At 38.9% G+C, this 23,298-nt stretch overlaps 1 protein-coding gene across 3 annotated transcripts; it reads right to left on the reverse strand.

Annotated features, from left to right (window-relative positions):
* Nucleotide 1: 1 nt before the first annotated feature.
* On the reverse strand, nt 2-21,876 carry fhl1a (four and a half LIM domains 1a). Of its 3 annotated transcripts, none has more exons than XM_033633625.2 (6): nt 21,716-21,876; nt 7,499-7,680; nt 5,667-5,844; nt 4,863-5,032; nt 999-1,185; nt 2-833 (listed from the first exon to the last, which is right to left on the reverse strand). In XM_033633625.2, the coding sequence occupies exons 2-6, from the start codon at nt 7,652-7,654 to the stop codon at nt 679-681; spliced, it is 846 nt and encodes a 281-aa protein (XP_033489516.1). In that variant the 5' UTR covers nt 7,655-7,680; nt 21,716-21,876; the 3' UTR covers nt 2-678. The 3 variants fall into 3 exon arrangements, with proteins under 3 accessions (XP_033489516.1, XP_078025547.1, XP_033489515.1); XM_078169421.1 differs by lacking the exon at nt 21,716-21,876 and adding an exon at nt 19,493-19,515; XM_033633624.2 differs by lacking the exon at nt 21,716-21,876 and adding an exon at nt 10,579-10,733.
* Between the last annotated feature and the right edge of the window lie 1,422 nt (nt 21,877-23,298).

Here is a 23,298-nt window from a genome sequence, read left to right on the forward strand (position 1 = left end):
CTCCTTTGCCATGTTTTTAATTTGTTGCTGTGGAGAGAAAACAGACTTTACATCACTTTCTCCTTCTATTCTTTTTACATTTAGCGTCACTCAAAGTCTTGAATACACGAGCAGTTAATATTTCAGCGTCACTCTCAACAATCTAACTTTAAATTCACTCTGAACAGTTTTTTTTTTTTAAATTCTGATAATCCGTTCAAACATGAATATAACAGATTATTAATCAAAGCCAGTATGTATGAGCAGCTGTATGCATGTAAAAAGCACAATTCTCTCTGAAAGATTCCAGTAAGGCACTGAAAAGGCTTTTGTCTTATAAAGCATCACAGAATCCTGGATTAGATTAGACTAATAGTGCACATTGCAATCCCAAAAAAGAAATCCTGCTTGCCATGTTAGTATCCAACACTTGAAACAAGTTCCACTAATGCATATGTAGATAAATGACTCAAGCTAGTGCATGTTTAGTTGATATAACCTCTGCTCTTGTCAACCTCAAAGAGGAGCTTCACCAAAATTGACAATTCTGACATTTTTTCAAACACAATAACATTTCTGTTATTTTGAGGGTTGATATTCACTCCAAAAATGTGCATTCTCATACAAATCAACAGTAAAAGTCAGTTTTGGTGCAATTCCACTTTAAACAGCGACTATCTGCACAGCTGATCGTGCAGTTCACACTTTCTTAGCGCAGTCAGGGCAGTAGATGTGATCTCCACTGATGACAAAGCGCTTGTTGGCCAGCGAGAGGCTGCACTTTTTGCAGTTGAAGCAATACTCATGCCAGGAGAATCCCTCATAGTTCACCACATTGGTGCCATGGCCAAACCCTGTGGAGACAACGACAGAATGTCAGTCAGTGCAAGACAGTTGATGTCTGAAACTACAAAATGATTTTCCCTTAATCCCACCATGCAGTCTGCATATGTTCAAGAAAATCCTGGTAAATGTTTGCAACAGAAGTCTTATCAGCATCTGTTTTGTGCTGCCCTGACCTGTGATTGGGTTCTTGCATCCATGGCACTTCTTGGCCACATCAGTCTTGAAGCAATCCACACAGTAAACGTTGTTCTCATGAGAAGTGAAGCGAGCTGCCGCCAGAGGTTTACGGCAGGTGTGGCACACAAAACACTCAGAGTGCCAGGGGTGGTCCTGGTAGCTGATCCCTCCAGAGGTGATGGGCTGAGAACAACAGAAGGACACTCTAATCATGATGTCAGACACTACAGGGCTGAAATATTAAAGATTCTCATAGAAGCAAACTAACTGCACCAGAGTTTTTTTTTAATCATAGTATGGTATGTCATAAAAATATCATAAAACACTCATAGTATAGTATGCCATGAAAATGTCAAAAATGGTCATAGTAAAGCATGTCATGAAAATATCATAAAATACTCATAGGTATAGTATGTTATAAACATATCATAAAAACAATCATAGTGAAGTCAGTCATAAAAATGATTAGAGTATAGTATGTCATAAAAATGTCATAGTATAGTACGTCGTCCAAAATCATGGAAAAAAGTAACTGTATAGCATGTCGTCTAAAATCATGAAAAAAAGTCATAGTATAGTACGTCGTCCAAAATCATGGAAAAAAGTCATTGTATAGCATGTCGTCTAAAATCATGAAAAAAAGTCATAGTATAGTATGTCGTCCAAAATCATGGAGAGATGTCATAGTATAGCATGTCGTACAAAATCGTTGAAAAAAGTCAAAGTATACCATGTTGTCCAAAATGATGGAAAAAAGTCATAGTATAGCATGTCGCCCAAAGTCATGGAAAAAAAAGTCATTGTATAGCATGTCGTCTAAAATCATGAAAAAAAGTCATAATATAGTATGTCGTCCAAAATCATGGAGAGATGTCATAGTATAGCATGTCGTACAAAATCGTTGAAAAAAGTCAAAGTATACCATGTTGTCCAAAATGATGGAAAAAAGTCATAGTATAGCATGTCGCCCAAAGTCATGGAAAAAAAAGTCATTGTATAGCATGTCGTCCAAAATCCTGAAAAAAACTCAAAGAATAGTATGTGGTCCAAAATCATAAAAAAAAGTCATAGTATAGCATGTCGTCCAAAATCATTTAAAAATAAAGGTCATAGTATAGTATGTTGTCCAAAATCATGGAAAAAAGTCATAGTATACCATGTTGTCCAAAATGATGGAAAAAAGGTCATAGTATAGTATGTCGTCCAACATCATGAAAAACAGTCATAGTATAGCATGTCGTACAAAATCATTGAAAAAAGTCATAGTATACCATATTGTCCAAAATGATGGAAAAAAGTCATAGTATAGCATGTCGTCCAAAGTAATGGAAAAAAAAGTCATAGTATAGTATGTCATCCAAAATCATGAAAAAAAGTCATAGTATAGTATGTTGTCCACAATCATTGAAAAAAGTCATAGTATAGTATGTCGTCCAAAATCATTGAAAAAAGTCATAGTATAGCATGTCGTCCAAAACCATAAAAAAAAGTCATAATATAGCATGTCGTCCAAAACCATAAAAAAGTCATAGTATAGCATGTCGTCTAAAACTCTAAAAAAAATTCATAGTATTGTATGTTGTCCAAAATCATGAAAAAAGTCATAGTATAGCATGTCATCCAAAATCATGAAAAAAGTCAAAGTATAACATGTTGTCCAAAATGATGGAAAAAAGTCATAGTATAGCATGTCATCCAAAGTCATGGAAAAAAAAGTCATAGTATAGTATGTTGTCCACAATCATGAAAAAAAGTCATAGTATAGCATGTCGTCCAAAATCATTGAAAAAAAGTCATAGTATAGCATGTCGTCCAAAATCATTGAAAAAAGTCATAGTATAGCATGTCGTACAAAATCATTGAGAAAAGTCATAGTATAGTATGTTGTCCACAATCATGAAAAAAAGTCATAGTATAGCATGTCGTCCAAAATCATTGAAAAAAGTCATAGTATAGCATGTCGTCCAAAATCCTGAAAAAAAGTCATAGTATAGCATGTCGTCCAAAATCACTGAAAAAAGTCATAGTATAGCATGTCGTCCAAAATCCTGAAAAAAAGTCATAGTATAGTATGTCGTCCAAAATCCTGAAAAAAAGTCATAGTATAGCATGTCGTCCAAAATCATGAAAAAAAGTCATAGTATAGTATGTCGTCCAAAATCATAAAAAAAAAAAAAAGTCATAGTATAGCATGGCGTCCAAAATCATGGAAAAAAGTCATAGTATAGCATGTCGCCCAAAGTCATGGAAAAAAAAGTCATTGTATAGCATGTCATCCAAAATCCTGAAAAAAACTCAAAGAATAGTATGTCGTCCAAAATCATAAAAAAAAAGTCATAGTATAGCATGTCGTCCAAAATCATTTAAAAATAAAGGTCATAGTATAGTATGTTGTCCAAAATCATGGAAAAAAGTCATAGTATACCATGTTGTCCAAAATGATGGAAAAAAGTCATAGTATAGCATGTCATCCAAAGTCATGGAAAAAAAAGTCATAGTATAGCATGTCGCCCAAAGTCATGGAAAAAAAAGTCATAGTATAGTATGTCGTACAAAATCATTGAGAAAAGTCATAGTATACCATGTTGTCCAAAATGATGGAAAAAAGTCATAGTATAGCATGTCATCCAAAGTCATGGGAAAAAAAGTCGTAGTATAGCATGTCGTACAAAATCATTGAGAAAAGTCATAGTATAGCATGTCGTCCAAAATCATGAAAAAAAGTCATAGTATAGCATGTCGTCCAAAATCATAAAAAAAAGTCATAGTATAGCATGTTGTCCAAAATCATGGAAAAAAGTCATAGTATAGCATGTCGCCCAAAGTCATGGAAAAAAAAGTCATTGTATAGCATGTCGTACAAAATCATTGAGAAAAGTCATAGTATAGTATGTTGTCCACAATCATGAAAAAAAGTCATAGTATAGCATGTCGTCTAAAACTCTAAAAAAAAGGTCATAGTATAGTATGTCGTCGTAAATCATGGAAAAAAGTCATTGTATAGCATATCGTCCAAAATCATTGAAAAAAGTCATAGTATAGCATGTCGTCCAAAACCATAAAAAAGTCATAGTATAGCATGTCGTCTAAAACCCTAAAAAAAAAGTCATAGTATAGTATGTCGTCGTAAATCATGGAAAAAAGTCATTGTATAGCATGTCGTCCAAAATCATTGAAAAAAGTCATAGTATAGTATGTTGTCCAAAACCATAAAAAAAGTCATAGTATAGTATGTCGTCTAAAATCATGAAAAAAAGTCATAGTATAGTATGTCATGTTCTTTAAAAGCATTCATCAAGATATGTCTTGTGTCAAAAAACATCCTTACAAAGGTCATTGGACATGTCATAAAGTCTCCTTAAAAAGGTATTATAAAGTTTGTCATGAAAAATGCATAAGATAAATCAAACATAATATATTATGATAGAACCTTTTTTTTTTTTTTAAATGTCCTAAAAAAAGTCATAGTACAGTACTTAGTTCACAGGCCAAATGTGGCGCTCGGACATATTCTGTATTGCCTCTGTATGTGACATGACATGCATTCATTGTATTTTTTCATTTAGGGTCCATTTCAATACTTTCATTTTTAAAAGCTTACATTTACATTACACCATTGGTTGCACCTTGCCAATGTTGCAGGAATTATGTTTTCAACAGTGATGACGCTTGTGAGCTGAAGTTAGTGATTTTGGGAGACATCTAGCAGATTTATCTGGAAGTGTGTGGGAAAAGATATTTTGTTTCATGTGTGAGTTTTCTTGTGCTGCCTTCAATCATATGCTGGCTCCCTGAAGTGGCACTCAGTCATCAAATCTTTGAAATCCCTGCTGTAGATGATACACCATCAGTGTTTGTACCTGCTTGCAGTGGAAGCATTTCTTAGCAAACTTCCTGTCATGGCAGGGAGCACAGTAGATGTCATCTCCCTTGGTCAGGAAGCTTTGTGTGCGGATCGGCTGCTTGCATTCAAAGCAGGTGAAGCATTCCTCGTGCCACACCTTGTGCTTGTACTCCACGTTCTGGGAGCCTAAAAAACAAACATAAAATGTAGTGTTAATGTTTTGAAATTACTTTCTTCCACATTGTCTGACATTATCATATATACAGTATTTTTCATCAGCTTGCACCGTCATGTAGTTGAAGTTTTATGAGGCTTATCCTGAGTGAAATAACCAGCTTTTTATGACTGAACCTTTCCATTAAATTGAAATATTCTACATGTGTTGTGCATAATTTATTTTATACATATCTGAAAATTGTAACCCATTTTGGAAACTTTAGGCTCTCCAGTAGCATTGCTTGTTGAGGGGTAATAAATAACCTCTATTCATGGGCACTTGATTCAGTTACACAGTGCTTTATTTGAAGCAAAACAATATCATAGATAGGTTGAAACAGAGGTCATGTGCAGCAAAACAGTATTACAAAAAAAGCAGATGTAATAAGAAATAGGAAAACATTATAGATTTAATAAACATTGACCTCTTTCTTTAAAGCCCCTAAAAACTTTCAGATGCTACTTATTTGTGTGAAACATGAAATATTTGTGACTAACCAAGCAAAAAGTTAAGTTTATCCTGTACTTATTAATCTGCTTCAGGACTGCATGTTTGTTTGATCAGATTTAGTAAACAGTAATGAGAAAAATTTTGCAAACTTACCTGGCATGACCACCTTGTAGCAGCCCTGGCAGCGGTTGCCATCCTCCCGAGAGCCACACTTGCCGCACATTATCTTGCCATCATCCCTGGCGCTGAACGGCTCGCTGGCCAGCGGCTTGTAGCACTTGGCACAGCGGAAACAGTCCTCATGCCAGTAGCGGTTCTTATGGTGCAGCTCCTGGAACACAAAGAGGAGGCTTGGGGTGAGCAGAGGTGCCCTCACTAAGTCCTCATACAGACCTCATTACAGTGGAGTTTGTTTACTCATCATGTGGACTGAGGCTCATGGCCAGAGTACAGAACAAGCCCATGTGGCAGGTGTTAAAGTGGAGATGAAGTGAACTGGGACGTGGTGAGCCATGAAGGAGTTAGGGGACTTAGATGGTGGGAATGCAATAAAGTATTTAAGTCTCATTAGTAGGAATCGCACATCCTTTCACCCATTCAACTGCCTGTGACTGAGTGCTGAGAGGATCTGGGCTGCAGACGCCACTGCTGGATGGCAGACAAGTTGTAGAACAGCTTGAGACTGAGGGCTCTCCGAACAGATGCACATAGATACATCCTATCGATCATACAACACCCATATAAGACATCTTAAAATTCAAGGTGAATGAGACACTTTGACATGTTGCAAAAAGCAGGTGTAAATAATAAAACTGATGATGGCTGAATGTCATATATCTGCTTCAGTGTCAGGGTTCTGGTATTGTTAATGTTGGCTCAGTGTCACACTGCCATGGGTTACTGGAATATTCAAATAAAACAGAGCCATTGTTAGTGTCATAAGTCAAACTGACTAATGTGAAAAAAAGCAAACGAGTAGACCATAAATTAAAGGTCTATGATTTAGGGGCATGTACTGGCAGAAATGCTATGATGCTATCATGACTATATTTTCATTATTGTATAATCACCTTAAAATAAGACCTGTGTTTTCATTACCTTAGAATGAGCTGTTTATATGCAGAGTGGCTGCTCTTTCACAGAGACTGCCATGTAGCTTTGCAATGGCCCAAAATGGACAAACCAAACATTGGCTTGAGATAGGGCCATTCACATTTTTTGGTTTTTAGTTCAGTCAAAGTAGTTCTCCTACATGCTTGGCACATGAGAGAAGTTTTAGTTGGATGCAGTCCGCAACCTCACCACTTGATCCCATTAAATCCTACAGACCTTTAAATTTAGTGCATTTAATGTGACATCAGAATATTCATTCTAATGTAGTCCTTGACATCTGTAGAAATCCATAGAGTCAAATAATTAATATAGAGCTACTTATATCATGATTGCCAGTAAAAGGCCAGGTAAATAATTTTAAGGTTAGTTGTTTTTTGGGGGGAGGTGACATTGTTGTCCATTGAGAACTATGCATCTCCAGATATGGTGGTTTTTAATCTTCCATATAAACTGAAGTATTATGTGTTGTTAAGCATTCCTTTATGGATTCTTAAACTAAATAAACAATTTAAAACCCTATTATCTGAAAACTTAAAACAAGGCTGTTGTTTTTATCTTGGGAAAAGTCCATGTTTCCATCTCCTATCTTCAGAACGTGTATTTATGGGTATTTTCACAAAAGAAAAAATACTAACTACCATACAAAGCAGGATAAACAAACATTTTTCTTTGAGAAATTACAGTTTACTCTTTGTTTGTACACATTAAGTATGTTGTATTATTTTTTTTCTGTTTAGCATTTTTTAAATGGTGAATAAAATATCATATGTCAAACATAATTTGTTGTTTTTGTTGTTGTTGTTTGATGTTTTGTCACTCCCTCCTTCACTCATTCATTCATTTTCTTTCACTCAGACAAACTGTGTCCTCACCTTGGCGTCAGCACCAATAGGGCGCCTGCACTCTGCGCAGGTGTTGGCGCAGATCTTATCAAAGCACTTGGTGCACACGTGCTTGTCCTCCTTCTTCACATATTTCTTCCCGTGCAGGTTGTCCCGGCAGTAGTAGCAGTCAAAGCGGTCAGTCATGGTGGAGGTGAGGTAACTCCTGGGACCTGTGGAAAACACAACAGGCTGTCAGACTTACAGAGCTACTATCCTCCCTACGTGACTGTGTTTCCTTTAGACACCAGATGGGGACAGTGTTGCCTTTTCTATCATCCTCATGACTCTCTGAGCAACACAAGTCAATAAATGCATTGATTTATAGAGCACTTACAACACTGTACAGTTGATTAAAAGTGCTTTGCAGCACAAAAGAAATGAGGAACAAAAATCAGCATTTAATGATCAGAGCTTGATGAACAGCACAACCATGCCCAAGGCAGTTACTGTAAATCTGATCTCCAAATCAAATCTAGGCAGAAATTGGATTAAGTATATTTTTATGTGTTTTCCTTTTTACATTAGAGAGACATAGGGAGATGCAGCTCTAACAGCAGCATACCAAACTGATGAGAGAAGTGTGAGTGAGGTTAGAAAAGTAGCCAGCCCACAGATGTCTGCTTGTTGTCTGCGTTCTTTCTGGCCTGCGGACTTTTTATCAAGCTCTCCCTGGAAAGCTTAGCTCATATTTTTAGATCATCTGGCTCATTTCCTTCACCTTCCATTTTGAAGACCTCCCCCCGTGAGTCCAGCCCACGCTCTCTGTCTTTTGTCTTTTGTCTGCATTTTAGTCAGGTCATTTTATTGGCTGTTAGAGTAAACACTGAGTCGCGTCTTCATTCATCAACATTCCTGCGCTCCCATAACAGGCAGCGTCCACTGGGAGCACAAGTTTCCTGGAACAACTGTGCGTAGGATGGAGTGTGTGGATGCTTTATCTACATCACTTTAAGGCTCCTCTTTCTCTCTCACACAGAGAGAGCAGCTGAGGAGTGTGTGAACTTTAGCAAAAGTGATTTATATGTCTGTTTAATCCAATAAGCACAAATGGATGAAACAATGGGTGGAATGGCATTTTTGTCCTTGTAGCCGTAGGAACAAAGAAAATATTTATGTAAGGGGACTACAGCTATTTAAGTGGGATGTGGTAAACAACCGTGCTAAAGACATGAGCCTCCTGGAGCGTGGTATGTGCCCCCGGTGTGCGTGTGTGTGTGGATGGTTAGATGGGAGAGGAGTTTCTATCTGCAGCTGTGCTCAGGGATAAAGTACTGGACTGAGCCCTCACACGCCCCGCTCCGCCTACACTCACCTCCTATGGAACCAAAGCAGGAAAAAACCCACCCAGTCCAACACTGTCAAATCACACACACACAATGCTTGGGTGTCATTACTGAGCCCCGCCAGCCTAGAGGTCTATTTTAGATATGGACTTTCTATTTAAAGCATATTGACCTTCCAGAGGGGACAAATGGAGAGGGATGGAGAGTGATGACTACTGGGACTGCACAGCCATTGTGGTTCCAGTTGATACGAGTCCAGTAACTTTAATCTTTTGTTACAGACAGTGTGACAGCTGCCCCCTGTCAAACAGGCATGGTATGTACAGACTCTCAGCTGTGGAGGGCAGCGGAGTATACCACCGAGGTCCCTTTGGGTCACAAGAAAGGTCAATGTGAGCTCAGTTTGAGAGGTGAGTCAGAGCGGTATGAGATGATCAAAGGCAGAAAGACCTCAACAGCATATCAGCCAAATCAACAGCTAACTTACTGTTCTCTCTGGAAAGTAGGCCTCATGCAAAATCAGGTCATTTAAATATAATCACTCATCTTGCTGTCTTGCATCTTGAGTTATAACAAAACTAAAAGAATAAAGTGCAATGAAAACCCTGGAGCAGGATGTTATGTAGCCTTTCTCTGATATGCATCAAGAAAACAGGAAGAGAGCGCTACATGTTAAAAGATTTCTGCTTCAACACAACACCATCATGTAGCTACCAAAGTTCATTTGACTGCAGAAAAAGGTTCAATCATCCTACCCATGAGGAAAAAAGGCTTCAATGAACTTTCAGGCCCTACTTAAATAAATACTACTGAAATACTTCCTCAAATTCAGGCATTTATCGTAACGCATTTTACCAGAAAAACATAATGTAGTTTAATCTAAATGAAAAAATAAGTAAACAGTTCTCCCAGACCTGAGAAGTTTTAGATTTTAGATTTGGACATTCAGGCCTTAAAGCTGGTCATTTAGCTTAGAGTTCACCTTTGAGCCTAGATTATATCTTACATACAGTATGGTTACACATTTCATTGGGCAGTCTTCTAAATTTAATTTTTGCATTGGTTGCACTGGTGCGCCTAAATTTTTCGGTAACAGCGCAGAAAAACAAAATGCAGGATCCGTTTCTTTTCGTTTTTTTTTTAACACACACTAGTGCAAGTGTCAAAGACAGACAAAATCCTCTCGCTGGGGACTGACATTATTTTGCCTACTGGCAACTTTGGTAAACAAAAAATAAGGAACATTGCAACACATCTCTATTACACAGCCCAAACACTGAACAAACACTTTCCATGAAGGCAACAGGTCACAGCAGGCCATAACATCGAGGAGCGTCTCTTACGATATGAAATTGAAAATACAAAATAAATATAGTAACAAAAATAAAACTTGCATTAGATGGAGTCTTACAATTAGTTCCACCTTGGCTATTTGGACAATAATAAAAAAATCCTTGAACCACACTCTAGTAGAAAACACTTATTCTCAAGCAGATAGACTGAAGGATTAAGTGTTCCTTTGTGGGCACAGAAAATTCTCCTCTTTGTCAGGCTGGATAAAACATTTAAATGCATTGTCACAAGGCTGAAAAGCTGCTTTTCTAAACTCATAAAAGTTGATGTTCTCACAGGGAAGCGTATCATGTTAAAAATCATTTTACAAATTCACTTCAGCACTTCCTGAGCTGTGATAACAGCAGACAGGTTTTACAGTGTGTACCTAATAACTGATAACACATTCAGTAACTTATTAGCATCTAGTATGACACCTTCTTCTGTTTTTACCTGAGTGTCTGTAGAAAGCCATGATTCCAGTTAGGAGGGAAAGAGGAAGGAGCAAAATAAAGACAATACAAGAACAGGCGGAGACAGTAGCATCCACCGAGGGTCAAGCACAGAGACCACATGCCTGGTCAAGTTATGGGGGGCTGTATATACCCATCTGTGACCCAAACACACCCCAAACCCCACATCCAAATCCACTCCTAACCCTTCACTCCTTTTTAGGGGATGCATTAGAGAATAGAGCGGATGAGAGAGAGTACGAGGGGATAGATTAGGTGATAGAGATTGGAATCCACTGCTGTAACATCAGAAGGTAAAAAAAAAGAAGCTTTTGACTGATGGCCATCAGGGATAAAAGATACTCCCACTGCCCCGACATAAAATGTTTTGTTGGAGTGCTCAGGACATGTACAGATGACATGCCGGATCACTTAACATCATAACTTAAAGGGATGACTCACAGGATGAGTGAGTTGGTATTACTGACTGAGCTGAGGAGAGACAAAGTGTGGTGGAGTGTTATCTAAGTATTGCTTCTTGTAGCTCCATATCTGTGCATGTTTGTATACATATACGTCACAATCAGGAAGATAATGTGGTATTCTCACAACCAAACTGTAAAGTGAGCCGGAGTAGAGTATTTCAAAATAGGGGGGGGGGGGGGGGGGGATTACTGTCAGTGATGAATTTTCATCTTGGTTATCCTAAAGCTACAGGAAACACCCGGTGCATTCCTGATGGAAAAGCAAAAAGGCGTCATGATTACTCTCCTCTCTTTAAAATGAATGCTCCAACGGTGAAATGTTTTCCTCATCCATCAGTGCTTAATCTACTCAGACTGACAACAGCTATCAATGATGTTAATGGAACAGTTCATCCCAAAGTCAGAAACACATATTTTTCCTCTTACCTGTAGTGCTATTTATCAGTCTGGATTGTGTTGGTGTGAGCTGCAGAGTGTTGGAGGTATCGGCTGTAGAGATGTCTGCCTCCTCTTCTCTCAAATATAATGGAACTAGATGGCACTCGGCTTGTGGTGCTCAAAGCGCCAAAAAAATACATTAAAAAAATTCACAAGCAACATCTCTTTGCAGAAATTATGATGCAGTTACTCAAGATAATCCACAGACCTTGTTGTGAGCAGTTTCATGTAGGAACTATTTTCTACCGAACTACATCCACCAACCGTATCACCATGCAGAAGGAAGAGTGCATCTACTGCTGGCTCACCCAGCACCACTGAGCTAGCTAATGTTACAGCTCAGCCAAGAAAGACACCATTTATGTTTACGTTTCATGCTGTGAGTAGATGCACATGTCCTTCTGCATGGTGATACAGTTGGTGGGTGTAGTTCGGTAGAAAGAAAATAGTTCCTACATGAAACTGCTCACAACAAGGTCTGTGGATTATCTTGAGTATTCAGGTCAAGATTTCTACAAAGAGACATTGCTGTTGAGTTTTTCAAATGTTTCTTTTTGGCACTTTGAGCACCACAAGCTGAGTGCCATCTAGTTCCATTATATTTGAGAGAAGGCAGACATCTCTACAGCTGATATCTCCAACACTCTGCGACACACACCAAAACAATCTAGATAAATAGCACTACAGCTAAGAGGAAAAAGTGAATTTTTGATTTGGGGGTGAGCTGTCATTTTATGGTTATTATAATTAACAAGTTTCAGCCAAAAGTCTTAAAATTCCAAAGTCAATAATAAATACTCAGGCTAATTACAAATAACCAGCTTTTTGGAACTTTAAAATCCCACTGAAAAGCTCAGGTATTCTTTAATACATGTAATTAGACCTGCATTAACAGATTTTATGGCCACTTTGGGGGCAGCCGAAACAACTTGTGAACAGAACATTGACTCATTACCACCTTCTAAGTTGATGTGGTGAACTTAATAGCAAATTCACACATCTAGCAGATACAAAGCAATATAAGCATTAATTTAAAATATTGCTTTTGATCATCTGATAAGTGTAAGTCCAATACCTACTCTCCGTTAAGCTCTGTTTTTGGTCTCTACCATAGACTTCAAAAATAATTGACGTAGCCACTGAAACTTCACCCACTGGTTTATGAACTCCTGCTTTGAAGCCTTAATTTTGGCTGTTTTCATCGTGAATTTTAGGAGACAGATGTAACCTAATTTGGATGAGAAGGCGGAACTAACCCTAACGCTAGCACTAACGCAAACTTTTGCTGGTAAAAAAACAGGCTTAAACCCATTAAAGCACAATGTGCTTACTGGAAAAAACTGAACATCCGACTCCTTAAAAGGTCTTTTGGCACAATAACACACTGATCAAGTCTTTTTTAGCTGCCCTAATCATTACAATTAGCTTTCTTGACCTGACAACGCTCTGAAGAAGTGACAGCTACGGCTTCGTCTACACTCTGTGAATCTGGGGTTACGCCATGGTTACATCAAAGCTGGTTAAAGAGGTTACTTAACCATTGTTGTCGCTGTTGGGGCAACTTGCCAACAGATGGCACCCGAAAGCAGCCACGCCCTTAATTATGTATAACTTCAAGTCTTATCAAAATGTTAACTTAGTTCATCCCAAATACAGTTGTCATATACAGGGGACTTAGCTCTAGAGACCCAACCCATTGTTTGAACCAGGCTGTTAACATATTTATTTGTCCTGTAAAGTTGGGCATTCTAACATGAGGGTCTATAGGGACTGACTCACTCAGGGAGCCAGCCTTAAGTGGTTATTCAAGGAACTGCAGTTGCTGAGGTTGTTCCTTGGTCTCTACAAACTCTTGAAATATTTGGCTCTTTAGTTGCTAAATGCTCCACTAGGTTCACCAGCTGGTCACTAACTGAGTCTGTCTTACTAAAAAACAAGCATGAGGCATGAGAGTGAACCTAAAGAGTAAAGCTGTGGGCTGGAAAAACCGAAACAGTGAGCTGAAAGAAGCTTAAAAGTTCTGCAGAGCTGCAGGGAATAGCACAGTCAGATGATCTGTGGGTTCGTCACTGCTATCAACACGTTTCACATTACATGTAGTCATCTAAGCCATCCATCCATCCATCGTTATTATACACATACTGATTATAGCTGCTTTAAATGCAGTTAAATATTACATTCTATTACTGCCAAATAACAATCAAGATCAAACCCATCATGATCATCATCTACTCTACAGTGGAGTAAATGCTCCACAGATGGCACTTTACTCTGATTGGTTTGGGCCTTTAGAGTCAGACGAGCTTAAATAAAGAAATATATGATCATAACGGGAATTAGAGGAGACTGGAAGCCTCAGGAGACAGGACATAAATTAGTTAGACTCATGATATATACCCAGACCTCAGTCAGGAACCGTAATATTTTCCTTTTAAAAACTCATCCCTTAACTATATTAAATAAGCGTCTTCATATGTCAGACATAAAACAAATCAATGCAGTTAGCCTGTGTGTGTGTTTGTGTGCTCAGTCGTATAAAGGGCATCTGGTTGTAATTACAGATTTGATTTGGTCCATTACCATGGAACATAGCATCGAGTTTGTCCTTTTCTAATCTGTCACACAATTACCCTAAACTCACAAAGACTAATTAATGAGCAGGAAGGCGCCATGACTCCCGGCCTTCAAAAACCTCCCTAGTCCACTCTGCGTTACAACAGGACATCTGTTCTTCCTCCTCTTTTCTGTTACACTCATGTTAACATTCAGATCGTTCTTCTTTTAAATGTTTTAATCTCTGATCAGACACTTTGTCTCCCTTCATTTCACATCTCTCCATCATGCCAAGATGCATTTCTCTCTACTTCCATCACTCACAGTGTTGAATTAATGACGATTTTGACAATTAGAGGTGGAGCAAGTGGAATAATGATGGTGATGATGGTGACTGTTGAACAGAAAAATGATGATGAGGATAATTAGGAATAATTGAGCGTGTATCTTACAAATATCTCAGAAGTCCAATTTTATTGGGCAGGAGCATTCAGAAGATAAATATACAGTGCATAATGCAGAGTAAGCAATTCTACGTCCTTTAGTTAGCAAAGTACTGCTGGAACTGATGGAAGAACCATTAGCATTAGCATTAGCATTAGCATCGTCTGAGCAAAGGGAGGGTGTTGAAAGTTTTTGAATGTGCAGAGTATATATATCATAAGTTTATGACAACAAATACCTCTCAGCAAACTAAAAAAAAAAATACTAAAACAAGAAAAACAAACTAGTTCCCAACACAATTTTACGGTCTGAGAGACACTTCCAGGAATTTTGGTGTTCTATAAACTGTACGTATGTAAAAGGTCTATGCTGGGTTATCAAGCATGTAATTTGTGTTATCCAAATATCAGATGTTTTCTGAGGTGTGAGGTGGCACACATTACTGTAATAAATTATATCAAATATCAAAATTGAGAAATCTGTAATTTTAGTGGTAGTCATAGTAGTTTGTTTTCTCAAATATGAATAACAGCAAAATCCATCTGTGTTGGTCAAAGTTTCTCATGCTGCATTCAGTTACTATTTTATTATCTAATAATGTCCTTCAGATCACATGTATTTGAGCAGAGTTTCTCATCAGGAATAGGAGGGGATAGTGTATGGCGTGACACCTGGGCAAGATGGCCGCCAAGCAGCAGACAGCAGCAGACCACTGTTGAAGACCACCAAAGGCAAGTGTTCTTTAACAGCAGGTCCAAACACTTCCAGCCATGTTTGCAGCAACATAAGTCGGTATTTTTTAAAGAGAATTCTGGAAATTTCCGTTCATTTTTGCAGCGACCAAATCGGATATTTTGAGCCAAAACATTTAGTTTTTCTAACCCTAACCAAGTGTTTTTTGTGCCTGAACCTACTCACACATTACCAACAGTGTTGTCACAACATAAAATTGAAAATTGAGGTGTAAACAAATGTAAAATTTCAACACATCTGCTACATAGCCTGTGTCAGTGGTTCCCAACTGGTGGGTCACAGTCCAAAAGTTGGTCGCGCCTCCATGCTGAATGGACCGCAAGTGACTCACGAACATGTCAAGTTTGTAAAAACACACTTTATTTTTGAAGTACAGTGAATTTCTGGCTCAAGCTTTTATTTTGAAGCGGAAATTTCTGTTGTAGAGTGAGTAAATAATAGATAGCTACTTAACAGAGACAGCAAACTAGCTCGACTTTGTGGCCAAACGCAAATGTGACGTTGAATATATTAAACTTTGTGGACCTTGAACTAATGACTAAGGAGCAATCTGGACCCCATTATTGGACCAGTTGGGAACCGCTGGCCTAAGAAATATGTAAATGAGATAAATCCAGGGTTTGCAGAAATGCCAAAACAATGCCAAAATTTATTCTGGCAGTTGGGTTAAAAAACATATTTCCTGTTTTATTATTTGACATAAACGCCACCCAAAAGTCCAATGATGGAATTATTAAGTCAAGAAACACACTGTCATCAGCAAAGTGAAAAAATGTTCACTTGAAAAGATATTTATTATATGTTTGTCAGACTGTCTTTTGCAACTTTAAATACAAGTTGCTAAATGAGCTTTTAAAGCTGCGGGGCCTGTTTGTTTATTCATTATCTTCCTGTTTTGAGTTTCTGAAAAGTGCATCTGGTTTCACACAGTCTGCTGCAGATTCACAGGTTCATCAGGTGATCTGGTGATCTGGTGATCTGGCGTTAACTCTACCCAGCGACTGCGGTCCTGGCAGACAATACAGCTGGAATGCAGTGCCCATCTCCCCACCTGTCACCTCCAAAGCCCCGCTTTAATGGAGCAGAAATAACTCCTGATCATCTGGAACAATAAACAAACCTATAAATACATTTTTTCCGAAGAGAAGAATCCTGGTTGAGTAGGAAGCTGGTGATGTGTCTAATTTGACATGAAGCCTTTAAAATGGCTGCCATAAATGAAAACATTAGGTCAAACTTTCACGTACTACCATGACATGCAATGCACAGCATGATTTTTTTTTTTCCGGTAGATGTTGCCTCTTGGCTCTGAGCCCATCACCTCTCGACTCTAAGTGGTATACTAGAGGAAAAACAGGAAACATGGCTCGACCTTCCTGAATAAATGAGAGCAAATCGCTCATTGTGACTGGAACAAACGCCCACACTCTCTTCACTGTTACCAACGGCAACAAAAGCCTTGTCTATGTGTCTGAGAGCTCATCTCTCAACATGACCTCTCGCCCTGGACATCCATCCATGTGTCTCAGTCACCCTCCAAATCTGGTTAGTGGGCAGACAGACTGAGCCACACTATCTCTGTCAGGAGCAAGGTGACTCACCATGCACACACACACACACACACACACACAAACAAAACACAGCGACGAGACACACGCTCTTATTAGTCCACACACACAGAGCTGTATTACAGCAGGGACAAAAGGTCAGCCAGTGACTGAAGAAATTAGGGTGTGGCTGCGAGACCCAGACACATCGAGGTCAAATATGTGTAGACAAAAGGCCACGAGGGGAGCTCAATCAACACAGTCACACTCCCGTCCAACAGATACGGCTTGGCATGTTGCTAACACACTCCAAAACACACACGTACACACAAACGCTTTCAGATAAAGCCTTCACTGTAAGCCAGCGAACACTTCAGCTCTCACATGATTCAAGCCTCTAAACACAGAAAAGGTCGGCACCTCTGGCTGATGTGTGGAGCAGTATTTTCTCAGGGAAGAAGTAGATGTTTGTTTTACCACAGTTTCAGTATTTCAGTGAGAATAAAACATTGTAAAAGATACGTTCTTCATGGAAAGTGCATGTCAGTTTCTGTGACACCAAGTTATATTTATATAAGCTTACATACAGTAAGCACACATGGTGGAAAGTACCAAAGTACATTTACTGAAGCTCTGAAATTAACTTCATATTTCATAGGGAGACATTGTACTCCGATACAGTTACTGGCTACCAGATTACTTAATATGCAAAACATATGATCAGTCTGAAAGATGATTAGTAATGGACTTGTAGGTTAACTTAGGTAATTTTCAACTTGGACTCTGTTTTCCTGCATTTTTGTGTCGAAGTGACGAATCGCAACGGCAATTTTTGAAAGAGTGAACAGAGAAAGATCCTTTTGGTTTAACCAGAAACAGCCCTGAAGTTGTTATCGACAAACCAGACTCAACTTTAAAAAGAAAGTCATTTTCTCATCCTAAATGTGACGATGAGTTGTTTATTTATTGTGTTCTGTTTCTTTAATGCAACAGGTAGTCTACCTGGTGGGCAGAATGATTGTCAAACCCTGTGACTGTGACTGAGACCCTTTCATCCCTCAACACATTATTTGCTACTTTCACACTTCCAGTATCCCACACTACACGCAGCATTCATGCAGACACATGCTTTCACCTACTGATAATCACATGCCATCGTTACTTTTGTTTATTTTTTAGTTTGTTTCCTGCATTTAAAAATATTCTTTCTGTGTAAATAAATTATTCATTATTTTGCCCTCTAAACACATCTCCCTCTTCTTTGTCATGGCTTTGGAGCCAGGTCATGACATAAAAAAGACACAAAAGCCGTCCAGGTTCATCTTTCCACTGTTCCAACAATCACTAACTTTAGTTTGGTGAAATAAATCCGTCATTCCCTCAGTTAGATGTGAAAACATGTCGGCTTTATATACACTAACATTACTGATAGTCTGGTGGGTTTGGCTTTGCGATTTTGGGGCTGTTTCCTAGTTAAACAAAAATTATCTTTAACAAAATGGTCGCCCTCTGTAAGGATCCTTTCAGTTAGTTGTCAGACAGTTATATTAACAATCTGAGTCTGCAAATACAAAAACAAACACTTTTACGGGACGTAAATTGACAGTGCTCAGTTGCCCACAGGGATTACATTGCAGCCAGTCTCGCTCAATACTGGATCATATCCAAAATTGTTCCCATTATCACTTAGACACAAAACATGGGGAAATACTAGTTACTCTCCAGCTCCAACTTAATCAACTACACATTAAAATGCTGGTGATAAAACTGTAAACAGGGGCGCCCACTAGCTGACCTAGCAAAGAGTTGCCCCACGTACAAAGGCTTTGTCCTTGTGGGGTTCAATTCCAACCTATGGCCCTTTGCTACATGTCGTACCCCCGCTCTTTCACCCTGGATCTGTCCTGTCTTATAAAGGCAAGAACACCAAAAACATAATCTCGAAAAAAAAACAACTTTCAAATAAAGTGCGGCCATTTTGTATAAAGGGTACTTTTTCTTTTGACACTTAAGTCTTTGAACAGAAAATCTCACACTGCTCTTGCTCAGCTTCACAATGTATTGGTAACACTAACATTTCGGAACATTGATCTTAAATAGAAATTGCTCCACCCATTTCACAGGTGTGCACAGGTGTGGGTGTGTTTTTTTTCAATAACTGACAACAGCCTGTGCCTCATATATATCACATATCCCACAAATGAAAGAACAAGGGAACACAAAAAACATAGAGAAAAACCTGGAAACCTCAGACTCCTTACACGATAAAGGCCATTTACAAGATTATTTACAAAATAACTTGATCGTATGAATGAACACATCGGCCTTGCAGCTTAAATAAATCATTTACAATGTTCAACACTGTGTACTCTTATGCCCTAGATTATGAATTGGTCTTTTGAGATCCCCAAGTCCATTATAGCCTTGCATGCCATGCCTTTGAGAGATAGAGTTGCAGATTAAATATCCAGCATACTTCTCTTCTTGTTTTGACGCTTTAAATACATTCATACTAACACTTTTGTACATTAACTTCAGTGATGAAGGTTCGGTTTTGAGTGCAGGACTACAGTAACATCGTAAACTTGCACCGTGTTATTGACACTTTAACTCCTGACAGTGAAGGATCTGAGTATTCTTCCACCACGGCATGAAATCCTGAACACACTGACTTCTTCTCTACTAAGAATCTTACATGAGGCATCCAGCCCTCTTGGTCTCTTTCATTCCCTCTTATTGAAGCACTTCAGGCTCTTGCTCTCTCCTCATTTCTGTCCCACTCTCTTCCTCTTTTATTCACAAAATAATTGCGTGCAGTTCAGCTGAGGCTTTTTCTCTGAGCTGAAGAGGGGAAAAGGGAAAGGGACAGCAGTGCAAGGCAAGCAGGGGGAGCACTGCCTCCACTCAGCATGCTCAGCCCACACAGAGAAACAAGCAGCATTGCCTATTTAGGAGTAGAGCGCCGTGCTGGTGAGAGCGCCGTTTCATGTGTTTCATCAACTCGGTCATCTACACTCAGACACACCCTCTCCCTCTGTCTTTCTGCTCCATTTGTGAGAATAAAAGACGTGATGAAACTGTCCTCTCAACAAAACCATTTCTCTGCCTGAATAAACTGCAGGCGCCAAGCTCCCCGTCTCCTTAGTGGAGAGAGAGGAGACCTCACAGGCACTGACATTCAACAGCTTCATAGAAGACTGGTATAAATTATACACCATATACCAGGCTTTATGAATGAATAATCTATAACTGCGCTGCTGGATTTTCACACTGTCTTTGTGTTGATTTTACATCAAATATTAAAAATAAAAAGACTTTAAAGATACATATGATAGTCTTAAAATTGATTTATGCTGCAACCACCCAAAAAAAAAGCCCTAAAAACAGAGCAGTCTCTTCAACTTGAAAGTGGGTTAATTTATTACCCTGTGAAGTACAAAGTTTTTATCGCTTTTGAAAGATGGTGACGTCACACTGCAGCCACAGGGAGGTCCAGTGTGCCAGAGAGAGGACCGTAATCTCCAGGTCTCTTTAATGACATCGTGCATTTGGTTTGGCAGCTGCCCAAACCAGGAGGGAGGATACAGTAAGCTGATGTATGTTTTAACAGTTTCAAGCCACACATGGCTCCTCTGGGCTCTGATGCCAGCTGTATAATAATAACATCACAACACACCATCTGATGTACAAGCTAAACAGCTAACACTCTGATGCAGAACTCCTGCAGCTATTAGTGAGTGCTTGTACTGGAATGCATTACATTGTATGGGCTATATACATTCATTAGAGCGTGTATGAGGGAGGGGTTGTCAAAATATTAGGTACAGTTAACATTATAGCACAGTTCAACACAATGATTTACTAATGATGTCCTCGAAGATGACCTCAGAGTTACATCAACACCTTTTAAAGGTTTTATTGGTGGATATATTTATTGCAAAGCCACTGCACTGGGTTATATCACATACTGTAGTATGATAAGATGTCTCCTGTAGTTATATACACTTATATACAGTATATACTTGACAGTGATTTTGTTTTTGTGCTCTTGGGTCATAATGAGTGATGGAAGAAGTATTCAGATCCTTCACTTAAGCAGAAATACCACACTATGAAAATACTTAACCACAAGTGTAAGTCAAACTTTCAAAACTTATATTAATATATCTATATTGTAAGATCATAATTATTTATGCATTAACATGTAAATATCACATTAATGGTGTAGCTTCGTGGGTTAGACGCTAATTTGAGCTGTTTTATATACTTTTGTGTGGTTTTAGTTGTAACAGTGGTTTATATTTTATAAAGTAATCATAGTTTTGTTTGTAAAATCTTAACGTGAAAGTGTCTAACAATTTAAAATTAAAGTTAATAGAGAAGAAAGTACAATGGCATGTCCTGAAGTAGAAGTATAAAGTAGGATCAAAATTGTATACTCAAGCAAGTACCTCAAAATTGCACTCAAGTGCAGTAGTTGAGTAAATGTACTTCCCACTAACAACATTGTTTATTCCTGGAAATAAAAAGCTCAGAAGTTTATTTGCTTATAAAATATGAACTTTAACACATAGGGAGGAAATATGGAGATGCGGTGCCAAATAAAGCGCATCACCTGTTGCGCAGCGCAACACCACCATGCCCAAAACGGTCAAGTGGACTAGAAGAAATTTGCCCACATTTTAGTATTTGTTCAGTCAGCACCGCGTGTGTGTCTCTGAGGATGAACCTGACAGAAAACTCCACCCGATAAGATAAAAGCAGCAATTACGCATTTAACATAACTGTGCGTAAATAGACCAAACAACCGTGTTAAGATAAACCCGCTCTGTCTACCTGTTTAATGACACCTGAGGTGAGCTGAGCAGCTACCTGATAGATAATCTGAGTGAAACACAGCTGTGGTTTTTGGACTCACCTCTGCAAAGCGAACAGATGAGCGTCTTTCACTCTCACCAGCAGCAGTGTGTGTGTGTGTGTGTGTGTGTGTGTGTGTGTGTGTGTCCGGTGGGTTTAGCCGAGAGGTAAAATCTGCGGAGGCAGCGCAGCTTTAAAGACAGAGGGAGCAGAGAAAAAAACACACTCAGGACATGGGCCAAACCTCTGTGAGCTCTCATAAACAATGACCTCAACCAGGAATTTACAAGCTCTCTTAGTAAAGTTCACACTGGCCCGGCACTCAAACGGAATCGTGAGGAAAAAAACTTTTTTTTGCATCAATGAGCACAAACACTTAACAATTACGTCTCTGTGTCGGAGGCTGAGCAGGGATCTCCATTTATGATATTTATCATCCACATTTTGATATTTCTGCTATTCATAAAGATGGACTGACTTGTTGAGTTGACAAACTTTTGTCCTTCTTCTGTATTGGCCTCACTCGTCTCCTTGTTTGGTAATGAAAAGAGGAATTACATCAAGATGACTCATTCTTTACCCCAAAGTAAATACATGCAGTCTGTAAACTTAACTCTCAAAGTTAATCCACTTACAATTACAAATGGATGATGAAAAGCCCGTAAGGTGTTCCTCTTATATAGCGCAGATGCCAGCTTTTGTATCAACTGTGTCTCAGAGACTAAACAGCCATTTGAGCTATATCCAAAGTGTAACCATGCACAGAGATAAACATCTAACGCCAAGGTGAGAGTGAGGATGCATTTGTTTATATCAGCAGAGTCACCAGAAGAAAATGATGGCATTGTTTATTTCTGCAAACCACAAACATGTTACATTTGCACGTAAAATGTTTCATACATATCATACCAATGTTTCTGAAGTGATGTAGTGAATGAGCTGACTTTGTCATCTGGAGGTTGAGGAGATGGTGGATGGTGTGTCATATAGGCAAGACACCTGCCAAGCTGCAGACAGATCACAGTTGGAGACCAACGGACAATAAAACCGGTTGTTTTTTAGCGAGTCACTGCTGTTTTTCCAGCGGATTTTCAGAACCCTAATGTGCATGTTTTTTAGGGACCCACCACTGTGTTCCCTGCAGCTTTCTCAGACCCAAAACATGGGTGTATTTTAGGGTCCTGTGGCTGTTTCCTGCAGCTGTTTGTTTGCTTTTAGCGACCCAGTGTTGTTTTTCCAATGGCTTTTAAGTCCCCAAACATAGAAGTTTTTTAGGGACACATTGCTGTGTTTCCTGCAGCTTTCTAGCTTCTAAGTTCAAGACCAACGGACAACAAAAACGGTTGTTTTTTAGTGAGTCACTGCTGTTTTTCCAGCGGATTTTCAGCTCCCAAATGTGGGTGTTTTTTAGGGACCCATCGCTGTTTTTCCTGCAGCTTTCTAGCTTCTTAGTTCAAGACCAGTGGACAACAAAATCTGGAGTTTTTCAGCGAGTCACTGCTATTTTTCCAGCAGATTTTCAGCACCCAAATGTGGGTGTTTTTGGGACCCCTCACTGTGTTTCCTGCGGCTTTCTCAGACCCCAATCATAGGAGTTTTTTAGGGACCCGTCACTGTGTGCACTGCAGCTTTCTAGCTGTAGTT

This window comes from Epinephelus lanceolatus, chromosome 7 (genome assembly GCF_041903045.1).
Source record: "Epinephelus lanceolatus isolate andai-2023 chromosome 7, ASM4190304v1, whole genome shotgun sequence".
Taxonomy (NCBI): Eukaryota; Metazoa; Chordata; class Actinopteri; order Perciformes; family Serranidae; genus Epinephelus; species Epinephelus lanceolatus.